General features: G+C 41.3%; 1 protein-coding gene across 2 annotated transcripts in view; it reads left to right on the forward strand.

Moving 5' to 3' along the window:
• PRKCB (protein kinase C beta) overlaps window positions 1–18,767 on the forward strand; it is a 176,204-nt gene that overhangs the window by 120,918 nt on the left and 36,519 nt on the right. For both annotated transcript variants that reach the window (XM_063430532.1, XM_063430534.1), the window contains exons 6-9: window positions 2,461–2,617; window positions 2,705–2,839; window positions 8,638–8,734; window positions 14,220–14,366. In XM_063430532.1, the coding sequence (XP_063286602.1) occupies window positions 2,461–2,617; window positions 2,705–2,839; window positions 8,638–8,734; window positions 14,220–14,366 (536 nt within the window). The remainder of the gene's footprint in view (window positions 1–2,460; window positions 2,618–2,704; window positions 2,840–8,637; window positions 8,735–14,219; window positions 14,367–18,767) is intronic.

Consider the following 18,767-nt stretch of genomic DNA (forward strand, 5'->3'; position numbering starts at 1 on the left):
TTTAAATTCCAATAATTCCCGTTTTGATTTGTGTAATGAAAAGGAAATGTGCCCAGAGGAGGCTGTAAAGCGCTATTTGGAGGGGAAAGTTATGGCATTGAATCAGCCAAGGGAACATTCCATTGGTTTACTTGGGGATGGAATCCATGCTTGTTCTTTCCACCTCCCCTCCGTAATTCAGTTAACCACCATTTGAACCTTTTACATTTGTCTGAAATCAGACCATAAATAAAATAACAATGGTGCCATCTAGTGGACTTGTATATATGAAAGTATCTTCTCTATAATTATTTGAACTTGTCTCCTTTTGCTAGTTCATATTAAATTTGTCTTACACTTTACAATATTAGAAAAAATGTAACAATAAATGAGACTGTTTCAAAATGTTAAAGGAACATTAGTTTGATGAGGACCCTGCTCACAGGAGTTTACAATCCTAGAATTAGACCAGCAGAAATGTTTTTAGAAAAGTCAAGCACATTCACAGCAACGTGGAACATAAAGTTGAGATGGAGGAAGGTCCACAAGCTTCTTTTCCATTCAATGCATGTGTGTTTTTAAAACCTTTTTTGTCTTGTGAACCCAAATGAAGTTTGGTATTTACTTGCGGAGACATTTTTCAAATTAGCTTAGTGACCTACTCTTTAAAGGATCGCTATGGGGTCAGGAACACAAACATGTATATTATTTTCAGCTCTCAACGGGTAGCTATCCACGGGTCCGCCGGCGCTGGCCCCATCCCCCTTGGTGACATCTTTAAAATTGCTGATTTTTAGCCAACCCAATGCTTTCCCATGGTAAAAGCATTGGATTGGCTAAAATCAGCAAGGGGATGGGGCCAAACACGGTTTTGGCCAACCAGTACCTTCTGCAGAGCGTGGAGACGCTGAACGGCAGAGCTGCTTACTGTGCAACCCTGAGCCAGGAAGCCCCTCCAGTGGCCATCTAAGGAGTGGGCACTTTGAGGTGTCCCTAGGGTCAATGTAAACACTGCGTTTTCTCTGAAAAGGCAGTGTTTACAGAAAAATGCCTGAAGGGAGCTATTATACTCACCAGAACAACTACATTAAGCTGTAGTTGTTCTGGTGACTATAGTGTCCCTTTAAGTGTGCTTTAATTTAAAATTTCAATGTGCTCTAACATGTTCATTGCAATGCTAAAGAGGTTCCCACTCCTCTGAAGAAAACAGTGTCTTTACACTAAGCAGCTTACTATAGGCAGTTGCTTAGGGTCCGATGAACATGATGTGGCAGTTTCTATCTTTACGGACGCACTGATAGGACCTGGATACAATTTTGTTATCCAGGTAAAGTAGTAACTTTTTCTTCGGTCTGTCTCTTGGTGTAATACCAAACCATTTACTCATATAAAATACATTTGAGTACCAGAGTTCTAGAATCCTGCTTGTAATTATACAGGTTTAAAAAATGAAGTCACCCTGCACGTACACTATATATATTTTCTATTTTTCTTCGTTTCCCTACTCCATGCCATCTCCCGTAGCAGCAGTCATACAGAATGATATACTGTGGTTGTTACCAGGTCTGAGAAGAGCAGCATTGCCATTATCATGCTTTCATAAAACCAATAAACCATCCGTCTCCTTTTTCTCCATTGAGATTTGTCACATCTGCTGGGTAAAATGATAAATAGTGGAGGAACAAGGCAAATACAATGTGACCTCTGAATCCTGCAGTGCCTGATGTCTGCCCCCAGATGTCACTGTAGTTCTATGGTAAATAGTGGTGGAACAAGGCAAAACAACGTGACTTCTACATCCTGCAGTGCTTACCTTTGCCACTAGATGTCACTGCATTTCTATCGATTTTTGTCTTGTTTTTGCGGTTTGAATGGACACATTCTTCCACTGTAATTAAGTTAGGAGAATTTCGATGCATAACTTTCACCGATAGAATAAAATGGTGAAATCGGGTTACGCGATTCGATCAGTTATTTAATTCAACACTGTACTAAATGATGATGATAGTATGCTGAGGGGAGGGGGTTATTTTTGTTAATGTGTTAAGTAACAGAACAGATTAATAAATTTATTTAAAAAAAATAATTCTTACCACTCAAAACCGAAAAGGATAGGACAGTTGTAATTATAGTAAAAGAGAGTTGTGAACACTACTGAATCGTGTAGTTGATGGGTTGGTAAACTATTAGCTATGAACGCCCTTTTCCTCCCAGCCACTTAGTCCAATTAGGAAGGCGTTTGCATCCTCTAGCTTTCTAAAGTAGACTACAATAAATTATAAAAAATATATAATATACTAAGAAGGGAGCAGATGTTAAGAAAAAGTGGAATTAGACATATAAGGCCTTACTATATGAGGAAATGTGAGAAGACAGGCGAGTTAGGAAAAAAAGATGGGCAAAAATTATTTTGATGGATCATAATGTTCACTTGGCCTCATTCAATATGTGTAGCATTAATTTGTCTTTTCCTTTTTCCAGTTGGGGATGGCAGAAATTTAGTTCCTATGGACCCTAATGGGCTCTCTGACCCATACGTGAAACTTAAACTGATTCCGGATCCGAAGAGTGAGAGTAAACAGAAAACAAAAACCGTAAAATGCTCCCTCAATCCATCGTTTAACGAGACCTTTAAATTGTGAGTGTGGCATCTCCCTTTAAGTAATGGCGGCATTGATGTTTCTCCTTTTGCAACCTTACCCCCTTTCTTCTCTCCTCTTGACAGCCAACTGAAAGATTCTGATAAGGACCGCCGGTTGTCGGTGGAAATTTGGGACTGGGATTTGACGAGCAGGAATGATTTTATGGGGTCTTTATCATTTGGAATTTCTGAACTACTGAAAGCTAGTGTGGATGGATGGTAAGTGATGGTTTATGTCCTTGGCTCACAGCAATTTGACCTTGTGTATGTGCTGTAATCTTAAGGTCCTGAGTCATACTTGAGATTATTGTGTCAGTCTAGTGAACCTCTAATCCACGAATAATGTGGGCAGAGCCGCGCCATCTTTGTAGGTTTGCTTAGAAAATTCTGCCCATTATAAGACCGTGTGATATGTGGAGGCCTTGGCACCCCCACATCTTTTTGCAGATGATGTGCTGCTTTTGTCAGCTGACTGCTTTCAACCTATAACAGTGCCCATTCAGGTATAAATTGGTATGACTACAAGGAAGTGTGTAATTTCTGTCTTAACCACACCTCTATTGGGGGTGGAGCTATGGGAAGCTGGGTACCCTTATTCTTAGTCCACTGAATGGAAGCGCAGTGCCAGGGGACTCCAGACACTATAACCAATTCAATGAGATTAAATGTTTTTTTTTTGTTTGTTTTTTTACCCATCGAAACTTAAGTTACTGTGCCACCCTCCCCTCCCCCCCCACTCCTTTTTATTATCCAATATAGTACTGATGATGGTTGTGAAAAGCATCACAAGAAAAGGAGCATTAATTGATGAGACTCTGTGCATGTGTTTGTATAAATATACATGTATTTTGTGTTTATGTATAAATAGCCGTCTCTGTTCGTGCTCCGTCGGAGGACGCTTGATGTTGGCTAGGTCTCGTAGCATCGGCGCTGCTTAAGCCAGCACTTCTTCTAATCTCCTCCTGCAGCATCTGCCCAATTCTCATTTCCTTTTTGGTTCTGCGATGCGTGAAGGCAGTTATCAAACCCGTCTCCAGGAAATCATTTAAACCTCCATTGTGCCCCAGCTCTCTGCAATATGAAAAGCCTTGTATGCTTTTCCTGTTTAACCCTCTCCTCACCCATGAGCTCTTTGTAAACCAAGACCAGTTTATCTATGGTCTATGTATGATCTATGTGTGTCTGTGAACTACTAGGGCTCTCTCTCAGGGTGACCGTATGTCATGGGGTAGATTATCAGGGTAACTGAGGAATGGAAGCAGATTCTCCCTGTAGAACAGTGTATGGGTAGATTCTTAGCGCCACAATATTGAATTCCTCCATTTTCTACACTGATCTGATGAAACATGAGCCCCTCTGATCATTTTCTCAATACTGTTTGTCAGTCAAAATCCCTGCTTGAATATCAGTGAGTAAATTAAGGTTGTGGTTATTTTTTTTTTTTTTTTTTTTTTTTTTAAATCTGAGGTCTATCAGAAATGCCAGTAGATTAGGAGACCGTAACAAAAATAATCAGCCACAGGTTCCCTTTATTCACTTACCTTGTTTGGCACTGGTGAACTGAAAGACCCTAATATACTTTATATATAGCCTTTCCCGGTTGACTTATTTGGCTGATCCAGATTAAGGAGTTGGAAAATCCCTCTTATTTCCATTGTCAATCAGGAACATTTTTTCCAAGATCATAAAATGGTAACTGTAACTTCTTACATTTTATCTCTGTGTGCTGTATGTTGATGGGACAATGGATTGCTTTTTATATTCTGCTGATATCAAGAAGTTAATAGTAAAGTGGCTTGGGGGCGGAGCCTGACCGCCGCGCTGACCAGTCGCTCATCTTGTGAGCTCCATGCTACAAAGCCTGTAAATAGAATTACTTGCAACTTAAAGCACGGAATACAATCAGGGGACCTACCCTGGAGACGGGAGGTATCCTATACTGCTGACTTCTCTGAATTTCCGGCCGAGATCGGCAGCTCCCACAGGCGGCAGACCCGAGGCCTAAGAAAGGGCCTACTAACAGCGGACGTGGGGGAGGCGGACGATCCCTCTGTTCTCTGTTCTACATTACACCAACGATCTTGCCTCCACTATCACCCCCACCGATGAGGGACATCCTGGCGCCTCTTGCCTGTGATACTCCTGCGAGGCCTGCACACTTTCACATCCGGAGCATCCAGTGGACAAGATGGCGGACGCCACCTGTACTCCAGCGGCTCGGGACCTGCAACTCAATTTCATGTCCAAACTGGATGAGCAGCTTGACAACTTCTGGAACTCACTCACCCTGCGCCTAAGTACTCCTCACACAGCACTAGCAGCGCCACCTGTGCAGCAGACCACCTAGCACTGCATGCCACCTGGGACGACGCTCTGGCACAGCACTGAGGGTAAAGAGGAGGAAACAGGTACTCAAGAGAGTGCCACAGTGAAGAACGCTCGGTGCTGCCAGGGTACACCATCCACCCAGGTCGCAGCCTGGGCAGGGACAGTCCCCTACTTAACACAAACGCCCTTGGAGGGACACTTTTACTCGGGTGCACAAACATTCCAACGGAAGGTCCTCAAGACCAAATCCTGCTAGGAAACCACAATGGGACTCATGAGCTTGATGAACTGGGCTGTGTTGAGGCCTATGGCAGAAGGGGAGCAGACATGTGGGACTCTGGAGGCCAGTGCAGTAACCTGTATGTGCAGGGTGTAGGCTGACTTCTACCTCCTATACTTAGCAGAACTGCAGTACAAGAGTTTTATTGCTATGCTATGTAGTACCTTAACCAAAGCTAACATAATCTTAACCAATTTCATATCTCCTGTCACATAAGCCTGTCTTTCTTTTATTATGACCCCTTACGCAGTCAGTCTGTCTGACCTATGTTGACTATACTTTTAGATCTCTCCCCACCAACATACCTAATATCCTTATTTTCTTTGCTTATAAAAATAAAAATTGTGCAGTACTATTCTATGCCATAAGAATTGTTGTTCATGATTGTTGAGGCTTGTGTTTGTGGCTTTGCAGGCCTGATTTGTTCATCCATGCACAGAAAAATAAAGATAAAAAAATAAAGTAAAGTAAAGTGGCTTTGTCACAGGTTCTGGGCTTATTAATTATTCGTCAGATCTACATTACAGCCGCAGTGGTGTTGGGCCTGTCTTGCTGCGTGCGTGTCAGTTCTCGCACATGCTCAATTCACCCTGTGTATCAAATAGTCAAATGGCAGACAGCGCATGCACAGACTCGAGATGTTTCACAAAGGGGACCTAAAGGACAGGGAAGCATTATGGGAAAATGTAATTTGACAAGGAAGGTAGAGCTTGCCTTGACATACGCCCTTTGTCAAGTGGAGGGAAATACATAAGGTAAAGTAGTCCCTACTTTTCCTTATGTTTTTAAGGAAAAAAAGAACAGAGAAGAAAAATGGATTGAGACAGATTAGAAGAATCGATTGAGGAATCGTCTATCAACGAGTTGCGAGCGAGCTACAGTGCTACGAACACCATTTGAGGTGGTTGTACTGGTTTAATATGTTTCTTTTGCATTTTACTTGTCTTTCTGAATATAAGTAAAGCAAGCTTTATTCCTGAATCACTGTGAATAATTATCTAAAAATGACATAATTTACCGTAGATAACATGTTCCTAGCTGTGCTTTCTGCAGTCCTATGCCTAATCTAGAGATGCGGTGCTCTTGGTATACTTCAAAATAACCTTGTTTCGTTGAGATACTTCATATTTATAGCTCCTCAATGGCCACAATCTGGCACGCATAGCCGCTTCTTTATAAAGGCCTGATCTTTGCCCAAATCATCGCCTATGCTCTCTATTTGGTTTCCAGCATGTAAGGCACGTGAGTTTTTTTTACAGAAAGAGGCTTTGGGTGCAAGTTCCAGCCAACACATCTTCCAGCCCTTACTCTGGGGCCCATGATGTTAAGGATATCTGACTTGTATACCCATGTTATATGTACACCGCTGAGCTCACTATAGCAGTTATGTTGTCTAAAGTATCCTGGTGTCATGCCCCAGTTTAAAGGGATACTCTAAGCATCAAAACAACTTTACCTTAATGAAGCAGTTTTGGTGTATAAATCATGCCCTTGCGGTCGAATAGCTCAATTTTCTGCCATTTAGGTGTCAAACCACTTTTTATCGGTTTATGAAACCCCAGTCACACCTCCCCTGGCTGTGACACAGTCTACATGGAAAAATATTATTGCATTTTCAATCAGATCTTACATCACAGTGTATTTACTTTAGAAGCTCTTATTTCCTGCTCTTGTAATTTTTTTAAAATTCTTTATTTTTGGTGTGCAGAAATTATTATGCATGCATAATGACATGTCGGCTACGTCATATAAGGCCAGCAAAAGTATGTAATGCAAAAAGACATGTTGGAAATGCTGCACATTTAAAAAAATACAGTGCATCTATAATATAACCGTAAACAAATAAATGAGTAAGCTTAATGCACATTTATGAACTAATAGTAAGAGAACCTTCAGGAGGCCCAGCAGGTAAGCCAGTTGTGAGTCGCACATATAATAAATATAGCATGTGATGAATTTGAGTGTGATGCTGGAACAGTATGCCAGGGATGTAGAGTGCCATAGCTCAGTAAGAAATTCAGCCTATGCCCTGCCAAGGCCACACAGTGTTTTGCCTCGGGTGCCCTGGTGTCCGACCTTGGAGTTCCCTTGAGTGTAGGTAGATTGGTATAGGAGTAGAGCTGACTTATTGGGGTCTGCCAGGTTCTGCTGTACTGTTTCAAGACCAAGTGTGGTGTAGGGTACGGGTTGATCACAGGAGTCACAACCCACCAGTCCCAAGATGGGTTTCTGACAGTGTTGTTGCGTCTCCTGGGCCTGCTCATGTGAGACCTCAAACTTATTTTGCAAGGTCCCTACTTGTGGGCCCCTGGCATGAATAGATTTGTGTGGTGTCTCGCATCTCATGCGTGCTCTCTGCTTGATCCACAAGGTTTCAAAGATTTGGTCCAGGCGTTTAAGGACATCACTGTGTCCTTCATCGTGATCTGGGGAGCATGCAGCATCCGCCATTTTGGGTGCCTACAAGATAACTGTAACTGAAGTTTTCCGTGTGCCCTCAGCACAGGTCAGAAGCCTCCAAGAGGTGGACCAGGATCACCCCCGCCGTTCCAAATTAGGGGGAAACGGGGCACCAAACTGCCTCATGATACCGGAGATCGTCCGCCTCTCCACTCCCACAAACACTCGGGGCACTCGAGCCAACACACAGCCCCTGTCAGCTTCGCCGTCTGAAGACTACAATGGGACTTTTAGGAGTAACCCCACTTGATGCAGGAGAACCGCAGGGGTAAGTAGCGTTTGGTTGCTGGGGTATTGATTGGCTTAGGAGGCCATGAGTTGGAGCTTCCATACGACACATTCTACCTCCATGACAGTCAGGCCCCGCATTCCTCTCCCCCCCACTCTTGTAATTAACTTGGATCACACACAGGATGCTGTTCTGCAGGCTCTAGTAGTCTATTAACAGCAAGAGATAAAATCTAAATTAAGCAGACTGTGCAATAAAGAAAGTTTAAAGATTAGAAGTCTTTTTACAGGAAGTGTTTAGGAAGGCTGTGTAGGTCAGATGCAGGGAGGTGTGGCTAGGGCTGAATAAACAAAGTCATACAACTTCTAAATGGCAGAGAACTGACACTTTAGACCCCAAAAGTGATATACCCGCTTGATGTGCATGCGGCCCATGGGTGAAGCTGATGTGAGATATATTCACCTGATATTTCTGATGCTGCTATCTTCTTTCTTCAGCTATTGTCACTTCATAAACCAGAAACTCCCCATCACTGCTAAAGTCTTGTGAGACCAGTAGCTTCCTCTATAAACCAATTCTCGCAACTTGGTCAATATGAGTATTCCATAACGTTTTTATTCTCATGATATGTTCAAAACTGATATTTCTGTGAAATATCTTTTTAGATCTCCAGTGCAACAATTAACACATTTTATATGTATTTGGCTATTTAATTTTTAGGTTCAAGTTGCTGAGCCAGGAGGAAGGAGAGTATTTCAATGTACCTGTGCCCCCCGAAGGCGAAGAAGGCAATGAAGAACTACGGCAAAAGTTTGAGGTAACACAATGCCATTACTTGTCCTGCTTTCCAACCACATATTTTTACATGGAGGAGCCATTGAATGGTAACATTTCACAAAACACGTGTAGATTTCTTTAATCTTGGTTTTCAGCCATGAACATACAGTATAAGCAAGTACAATTTTAATTTGGCAACTCAATGAAGCAGTACTAGAATTTAAAGTAAATTTAATTTTAATGGTTATGCCACCATTTTCACACCATCTAGACAAAAACAAAATGGCTTGAGAGCTTAGATGGTCCTTTGGGCTGTTAGGCATATATTTATTATAACTGAAGTGTCTTCTGTATGCCTTATATCCTCTTTAATAGAGTGTGAGTGAAAAGGAGAAATAATTTGTTTCTCTGGTTTAGCAGCAAAACACACCTGAAACTTTTTACATAAATGAGAGATTACTATTGTACTAAAGCGGCACTGTCACCGTCTGGGGACTTTGCCAAATTTGCAAACACCCCCGACGGTGACATTGCGGCAGTGGAAAAAGGGTGTGGGGCAGTGTGTTCCGTAAAGGTGACATTTTCTTACCTGAACCTATCCCTCGTGGGCCCCGCCATCTTCCTCCGTCACTGCTGTATGCTCACACAGAAAACCGCACCACTGCTGTATTCTCGCTTGTGCAAGAGTACGCGATTAAGGTCTATGGAGGATCCCTCAAGTCTGTAGGATCCACCATAGACCGAGCCAGTTCTGTAGCTCCACCCAGAGTCTAAACATCAAGCGGAGGAACTATACAGAGGCAAAATAGTGCCTCCTCTGTCTCTGTATATCTCTTGGCTGGGTTGGAATTTCAGTGAGTATTTCATAAATATCCTATTGTGCTAAGATCTGATGTGCTACTAAACCTGCTTAGTTAGATCATAGAACATAGATTATCAACTGCTTCCATTCATTTTTATTTGGTTTGTAGTTCACCTTTCATCAGTGTTTCTTGTGTATTTTAACATTTAATTAAAGGAACACAATAGGATCAGGAACACAAACATGTATTCCTGCCCGTATAGTGTTTAATAACACTATCTAGCCCCCCCTTGCCTCCATAAATATAGTAAAATCTGATCTGCCTGCTTGGCGGGCATCATCAGAAGTGGTGATCTCAGCCAATCACAATGCTTTCCCATAGAAAAGCATTGAATTGGCCGAGATTGTCAAAGAGGCAGATCAGGGGCAGAGCTAGAACAAGCCAAACACAGCCCTGGCCAATCAGCATCTCCTCATAGAGATGCATTGAATCAATGTGTATCTATGAGGAAAGTTGTGTATCCATGCAGAGGGTGGAGACACTCCATGTCAGTCACACTGTGCAGCAGTGCCCCAGGAAGCACCTCTAGCAGCCAACTGAGGAGTGGCAAGTAGAGGTATCCTTAGGCTGTAATGTAAACACTGCATTTCCTCTGAAAAGACCGGGTTTGCAGCAAAAAGACTGAAGGGAATGATTCTACTCACCAGAACAAATGCAATAAGCTGTAATTGTTCTGGTGACTCTAGTGTACCTTTAAGTTACTGTGCATGATGTGCCCTTTCTAAACTTTGGTTACTGTTGTAATGACAGGGCATAGACCATTGAATTCAAACCCCCCTCAAAAAAAAGTGAAATACAGGAAAAAACCTCATGCATTTAAAAAATGCTTATCTAAAGCATGACCATCCTCTTTAACCTGAGTGCCAGGGTAAAGACCCTTTAAAATCTACAGATATACTTTTTTTGTTAAAACCTATCCATAAGCAGTTTCTGTGCCAGATTTGTCTGAACCCATTTTGCCCCTTTTTATCATCTAAAGAGCTGGGGTTTTTGTCTTCCAGTGCTTCCAATATGGCAGACACAGCCGTCGCACAGCGTAGTTTCTGCTCCGAGCCTCTGGTGTTTTGCTTTGTTTTCAAAGCCTGTCAGAAGTCATGGCAGATAAATATTTGATGCCAGACAGTGTGCAGCGCAGAACGCCACTCGGCGGCATTCTCAGATCCCCACTCTGCACCGTGGCTCCCAAACTCTAGTCCCCTGAAACATTGTGTAGCAGGAGCTTGCAGGCAGCACATCGAACGATGTTTGAAGTTTCAGAGCTGGTCTGAAACGGGGTAAAAAAATAAATAGAATTAAAAAAAAAAAAAATGTGCTTAAGATGAATCTGTGGCAAGCTGATCTGCTTTCTGGCGTATTACGCAGCCCTCTGTCAATCTATTGCTATCAGACATGCTTTGTATGAAAGCAGAACATATCTTTCAAAGAAAAATCAAAGTGGTCTATCATCCAGGTCAATCTTCCCAGCCTCCCCCCCCCCTCCTCTATCCTAGATTCGCATGCGATTTACTTTCTGCGAGAAGACATCTCATTTTAAAACTCCCAGGCTAATAACATTCTCTGCACATTACTGCTCCGTCGCGATGCAGTGTTGTGAATACAGCATGGTTTTTACGATCCGTATTCAAAGTGTCCGGCAAGGTTTCATTTGGGAAACTAGAATTTTAAGTTCCTTCCTGCTGTGTTTTTAAAGGGTTAAACTGAAGGTAGTCTTTAAGGATCTGACTAACCCTAAAGTTTTGCTAAATAAAGGACTTAGACGGGGTAAAAAAAAAGTCTCTACAGAGTGCTTGTATTTTTTTAAATGTATTCAATAATATTGCAATTGGCATTAGTTTCTCTACTATAATTAACAAGTACCTTAAAAAGCATTGAATCTCATCCGGGTTATTCACCAAAGTGAGAATTCAAAGGGAATTTTGATTTTTAGGCCAGAGTACTGTAAGTGTAACTGACTTTGAATTGTCACATCAGTGAATAATCCTGTAAAAAGCCAAAAATGAATACAGATAACCAATACCTTAGAGTACACACCTTAATGACCCATTCTCTATATAATGCAGAAACGAATGTGATTGACCCAGACATACAATCTTCCTCTTGCTCGTAGATGTCGTACAGGCCGTCAGGATCGCTAGTATGGCGTTACGGAATTTGCTGGCTCTATATAAATAATAAAATAAAACTAAAAGTAGTATGGTCATTGGAGTGCATACATTTTATTTGTATTAAAGAGCCGTGCGGAATGCTATGTATTGACTGAATTACTAGAATTTACATGTTGCTACATCAGCGACATCCTTGTTAGAAAAGCTCCAGGAGTACCAGGCAGCCGGCAGACATTTCTAAGACCCATCTGATAAGTCGGAATAAGTAAATACAGCCGGTGATGTGCTGCTTTAATGAAGTAACGGTACCTGGTAACCTGGGACATTAGAATGGAAGATAAACACATTGAATGTCCATTTCACTGTACGTCGCTTGGAGCCATTGGGTGTACAGACACAGGCTGCCGATGACCTTGAGGAGGGGGGAAGATAGCCCTGCTCTAACCAATTAAGCAGGGCTGCTACAGAAAGATTGCTCAGGAGTCTGTTATCTGCATGAAAGCTGTAACTCACAAACAAATTGAACTGCTAGACTCCAGCTAATGGAATTTCATGGCAGACTGAGCCCTCCGCGTTCTCCGCAATATGACATGTTTTCGCTATAAAAATACATAAAAATGTCAGAAAAGGCAGGGCCACATCATATCCCCAAATCCTGTGTTACATTATAACCGATAGCCAGGGAGTCTTTGGGACCTATCGATAATGCCATACAGAACTGTGTGAGACTGGTTATTATTTTGGGGTTTTAATATCCGTTTCTGGCATTTTTTTTTTTCTTCCCAACACAGAAGCAGACTATGATTACAGTGGAAAGTTCATTAATTGATTTATAGGACAGTCCAAACACTATAAACTGCCATATTCTGTAAATCCCCAAGCTGTACACTCTGCTCAAACCTGTAAGTGTCTCAGGAAGTCCTGATGCTAGTTAAAGCGGCATTGTCACGCCAAACTTACCTTTCCCCAATCGTTTCCTCTTCTCATCCTCTTTCAGAATCTGTTCTGCTTGTCTTCCTTTCTGATCTCGTTTTCTTGAAAACATAAGGCAAAGTATTTGGGGCTACTTTGTCTTAGGTCTACTCCTGACTTTCATTGACACAAGGAGGTGATTAAGTCAGCTCCACTTCTTGTGTCAGAGAGAATTTTCCCATCATATTTACCCTCTGACTCCATTGGAGAACCCGAAGTCCTTTCTCCTCAACCTGCCAGGGGGAGGTCCAGAGGGCGGAGGGACTTCATAGCATTGGAAAGAGTACAGAGAGAACCTCCGCCCATGTACAACCTAGCCTGCTTAACCATATATGTTTAATAAGTTCCATTTGTTTGTTTTAGCCAGTCATTTGCATTATTATTTGAATTCTTATTTAGAACACTTACCAGTCTCATGCATGCCTCCTTAATAGCCAGGATGCATTTCAACGAAGTCCTAAACAATACGGTACCTGCGCTATCTGGCTATCTACTGTAGACGTCGGGTAGCAGCCTTAATAAATAACATACTAGGTTAGCTTAAAAGACCACACAATAGGTTGGCTTAAACGGCTGCATGAAAACCTTTCTGAGGCCATAGCGATTGCTGTCTGTTTATGACCCATGTCTACTGTTGTCTAATGTTGTGAATACTACTCTTTTATCTATTTTTTGTTATCATACTTTGATGTAACTGCAATTTGAGTTAAAAACTTTAAATAAAATGCAAATTGAAGGGGGGGAAAAAAGAAATTAAGTCAACGGTGAAACTATTTGGCTTTCAGGAAATAATGTTATCGTTAGCGTACACAGTTATTATAAGGGCTATCCAGATAAAGTATTAGTCAGAGTAGAGCAGGCTTCCCCAGACTCTGGCTCTCCAGAGACTGCTGAACTAAAACTCCCATGAATCTATGAATGAAATGGGCTGAGAATCATGGGAGTTGTAGTCCAGCAACATCTGGAGGGTCGGAGTTTGGGGAAGCCTGGAGTAGAGTATATACATCTTTATGAACACCAACAGGTGTATTCTCTAAACTGATAAACGTTACAGACTGTCCAGGGAATTTCAATTTTGAGTTCAAATAGCTGAGCAGGAGAATTTATTCAGCTAGCCATTTCTGGTCTACTGGCCAATTCCCAATAATTTCTGATTCAGGGAAATAAATGATATCCTCAGTCAAATATTTTCAAAACCCTTCGGTAATTCGTGCATTTTTATACAGGGGCTTTAAAAATATCCACAGGTAACCATATGTAAATAGATTCCCCATTAAAAAAAACCCAAATATAGTATAGTGCAGGGTACCGGAATCTTTCCGATTATAGACACTGATTACATAATCTATCAAACAAACCGAACACCCTACCTGCACATAGTGTATTTACTAATGTATATGAGAAGAGCTCAGACATTCTCCGCATTGAAGTAGTTAACGGGCTTCTGCAACCCAGATGTGACAACTTTGTGAATAAGCGCGATCTGTATTAACCCTTTGCACGAAGAATTGTATTTTCTCTTCTATTGCATTAAGTGGTCTGTGTCAAGTGGTTCCTTTCGTTGATTTACCATTTTAATCTGCAGAGAGCTAAAATCGGCCCTTCCTCCAAAGCCACAGAAGACAAGGCGGCACATCCGGTACCCAAATTTGACAGCAATGGCAACAGAGATCGCGTGAAAGGATCAGACTTCAACTTCCTAAAAGTGCTGGGCAAAGGGAGCTTTGGGAAGGTAAGCACAATATGACAACCAGCTGGCATTGTCTAGCATTGGGATATTAGGATATATAACTGGGATACTGGTTACTCTGTCAGCCATCTCTCCATTCCCCTTGCTGATCTCTCCCATAACATATCCCATTTTTGCTGTTCTGTCATTTTGATTTCCAATTTATTTTATCTGTTATTTTCCTTCCTCACTCCTTCCTTCTCTTTGATTTTATCTGCCATTCTGTTATATGGCTCTCCCCTCCCTGAAACTATTGTCAAACTAATCTTCAGGTAGGTATACATGTGACCACAGTGTGAAAGACGTACGATTTTTAAACAAGCCTGAAAAATTATTAAATCGAAGGTACCTCCGTGCTGGTGTCAACTCCAGCTCCTGTTGCTTGATCAGGGGTAAAATACAGAATGCCAAATACAGGGGGGGGAGGTAAACGCCCTGATGAAGCATTGAACACCCCCAAACGTTTGCCATACCTGCATATGTCCTTCCAGTAAATCACTATTGTACCAATTTGTGCACATAGCATATCCTAATAGCGCTTCTCTCGTGGTTTTATTTTTTTCTGTAACTTGCTCAGGTAGGTATACAATGCATTGGTTAAAAGATAGATTTACGTGACTAAAATAACGGTTTTCATAATCGCTACACAATTGCTAACAATTTTAAAATGATCTATTTTATTTAATTTTACTATTTTTTTTGTTTAGTTTTTTTTCTGTGACCTGTCTATTTAATGGAACACTATAGTCACCTAAATTACTTTAGCTAAATAAAGCAGTTTTAGTGTATAGATCATTCCCCTGCAATTTCACTGCTCAATTCACTGTCATTTAGGAGTTAAATCACTTTGTTTCTGTTTATGCAGCCCTAGCCACACCTCCCCTGGCTATGATTGACAGAGCCTGCATGAAAAAAAAAAACTGGTTTCACTTTCAAACAGATGTAATTTACCTTAAATAATTGTATCTCAATCTCTAAATTGAACTTTAATCACATACAGGAGGCTCTTGCAGGGTCTAGCAAGCTATTAACATAGCAGGGGATAAGAAAATCTTAATTAAACAGAACTTGCAATAAAGAAAGCCTAAATAGGGCTCTCTTTACAGGAAGTGTTTATGGAAGGCTGTGCAAGTCACATGCAGGGAGGTGTGACTAGGGTTCATAAACAAAGTGATTTAACTCCTAAATGGCAGAGGATTGAGCAGTGAGGCTGCAGGGGCATGTTCTATACACCGAAACTGCTTCATTAAGCTAAAGTTGTTCAGGTGACTATAGTGTCCCTTTAAAGAAGAATATTGCGAAAAATGTTCTGCTTGCGGGACCTGTGTAACAAGCACAGTAGTTAAACAATACAAACAAATGAAAAACCATGTGGAAAGTTCTAGTTTTATCCCCGCTTCTCGACATGCTTTAGAACAAAAAGGTTTGCTAGCCGTTGAAGACTTTTTTTTTTTTTTTGCCGACACAGGGAACAAAGCAGCGAAACTCATTCTGCACTAGAAGTCCTTTAATGTAAAAGACAAAGCCAGGCAAACGCATTTATCAGCATAGCTTGTCCTGTTACCGCAGCCCGCAATCACCTAATCTGCCTGCTAGGACGCATACGGCAGCTGGCAGAATAATGCGCGCCGTACCCAGATTCTCCCTTTTTTTTAATTGAGCAAACATAAAGGGAAAACATTATTAAAAGACTTGTCTGATGCGAGGGGGAGCGAATGACAGAGCTGGATAAATATGCTAATTAGCGTTCCTGTAGACTGCGGGCTGAATGTGTATAATTACTTTCACTCCTCACCTGCACGAGAGTGGGAGATGGGCTGTGTGTGTGTACAATGCCAGGTTCTGGGAAAGGGGGACGCGGGATCAAATTCTCCCTCCCTCTACCCCCTTTTACACCTTTATTGATATTAACCACAAAGTTAAATTCCGCCTCTGGAATTTTAAAATTGTCAATATTCGTACACACAGCCATGGTCTTGTTATGTAGAGTCACTGGTAACATTACACTTTTAACATTCGACAGACTCACCCACAGGGGACATTATGATCTAATTGTTGCCATTTGCAATCCTCATTACTACACGTATCGTGTACAGTTATGTATTGCACGCAATTATTTTTTGTTTGTTTTTCCTTGCCAGATGTTTAAACATCCCAGCTCTCGGAATGTATTTTTATTGATACAGCTCTGTTATTCTAGAAAAAAAATGGCCTTTTACTGTGGATACACCTACATTTTGAGCTCCTGCCTAGCAACGATCAAGTAATTTGTTTTAAAGAGTTCAGAATAAAACATCTTTTTTAAAATGACATTAAAACAGTCAGCAGATCAGTCCTTCCTGATATGGCTATAGGTGATTTTATACTGTGTGGCAACAAATGAACTGAAAGATGCATTTGTTTGCTTGTTTTTTTATATATGTAGCATTGCGTGAATTTCTCTTTGCCAATTGATTTATAAAACAAAATCAGTACCCTTTTAAAAGGGATACTGTAGTCCTTTAATGTATTAAGCCATAATATGGCATGAAGATGGTTCAATAAATGTTGTAGAGCAGGTCAGTCAGATCACCTGTCCTCTACTGTTAATCAAACCTTCATTCCTCACCTTCAAAACTTCTCATGGAACACCCTTTCCATTTCTTCGCAAACTCTGAAAAATCACCTCTTTAAGGCGGCAGATCGATAAACTGCTGAGAACCTTCCTCTCCAGCAGCTGAATAACCATTCGCTTCCTCTCCAACTGCATCAATTAAGATCTAATTTTACTGTAACTTGCATGAAATGCATGTACCGTTTTATGGAGCTATATTGCACTCACCTAAGCTTGTTTGATCAGCGGTCTCATGGCCGCCTTTCCAGTTTTCGTTACCTCTTTTCGTTTGTAGTCTACTTATTGTACAGCACTGTGACATATGTTGGGCTTTACAAGTAATAATGATAACATGGAGCAATTATTGATGTAGAAATTCCATAAACCTTAAAAGTCATCAAGGTCACGAGATCAGTGAAAAGGAAGTGGTGGCAAGGACACTGCTCGGACAAGTTCACCATAAAATTCTTCTCGTTATGTTTACACACTGTGTGGAATTTGTGACAAAGTGTCCAGCACGTGTCTGCAAACTGCATTTTGTATTTTCTTTTTTTGTTAAAATAAATAATTAAAAGTTATGTTTAGTGCCTCCTGCACATAATTCCCTCCTAATATAGAACTTCTAGCTACAACGCCTCATGTAAGCTAATCCTAAAAACCATGAAGCGTAGTACGGGAACATCTGAAAAGACTTATTGAAGGTTCTATTATCTAATAGGTGGATGGTTTGATTGTACAGCTAAGATAAGGTTGCAAACCCAAGCTGGAAGATGGGCTTTTTATAAAAGAAACCCACAACCTTTCAAAAAATGCTTTCATGATCAGATGAGACTCATAAAAGTCTACTTTTGTATTTTATTTTTGGCCTCCGTATATCTGAACAAAGAAAAGCTCTTTTAAACCCCCAATCAAAATCCTAAATCTGGCGCTTATGGGTTGACTGATCTTGGCAAAGCGAACTTTCTAATCTAATTGTAAAAGCCACAATATTGCAGACGTGTTAAAAAATATATATATATATATATATATATATATATATATATATATAATCTCTATTCCATATAACCATTTTGAAATGATTTTTTTTTTATTTATTTTTTTTAAATTCTTTATTTTTGTTGTGCATGGTATAACAATAGGCTTGTTCAGCCACAATAGCAGTCACCATCAGTAATGTAACGAACAGTTAAAACATAACGTGGCATATGAGTATACAGCACATTTTTAGTTTTGTAAGAGAAAATATAAACAGAGGGTGAGCATTGCTTGAGGTTTACAGAACGTTTGAACATGCCACAGTGGCAGTTAGGAGATGTAAACACAGCGTTTGTACATTCGTGACATGGAGATATCTTTACATGTTTTAAAAGTTAAGTAGTAGTTTGTATGCTAAGTTACGCTTTTATGCGCCATAGGGGGTTCTCCATGTTTAGGCCGGTGGAGTTGTTAAGCCGCCGTCGGCCATTTCAAGGAGGCCTTGTGGGAGCCGTTTACCTTCAGCGTTCAAGCACCCTGTAGTTGGGCGTTGATGACATCTTGCCTGGTGGGGGCCGGGATAACCCCCGCCGGCCCAGAGGGGGGGGGGGTGTGTGAACGAGACCGGGAGGACGCTAGCTATATCATAGTAGCCAGATTGGAATGCGAGGCAGCGGCCGTCCGCCCCGCTCTACTCCTGGGTAGGCCTTTGGTCTCAAGCCCCAAAATGTCTCTCCAGGACCTAGAGTCACCCGGTAACAGGCCCTCCAGCTACACTGGGACAATCCAGGACTCCGTTCCCCGAACCTCCAGAGCTCTCGTGCAGCAAAAGGTGG

Source organism: Pelobates fuscus, chromosome 8, assembly GCF_036172605.1.
Source record: "Pelobates fuscus isolate aPelFus1 chromosome 8, aPelFus1.pri, whole genome shotgun sequence".
NCBI classification, from domain to species: Eukaryota; Metazoa; Chordata; class Amphibia; order Anura; family Pelobatidae; genus Pelobates; species Pelobates fuscus.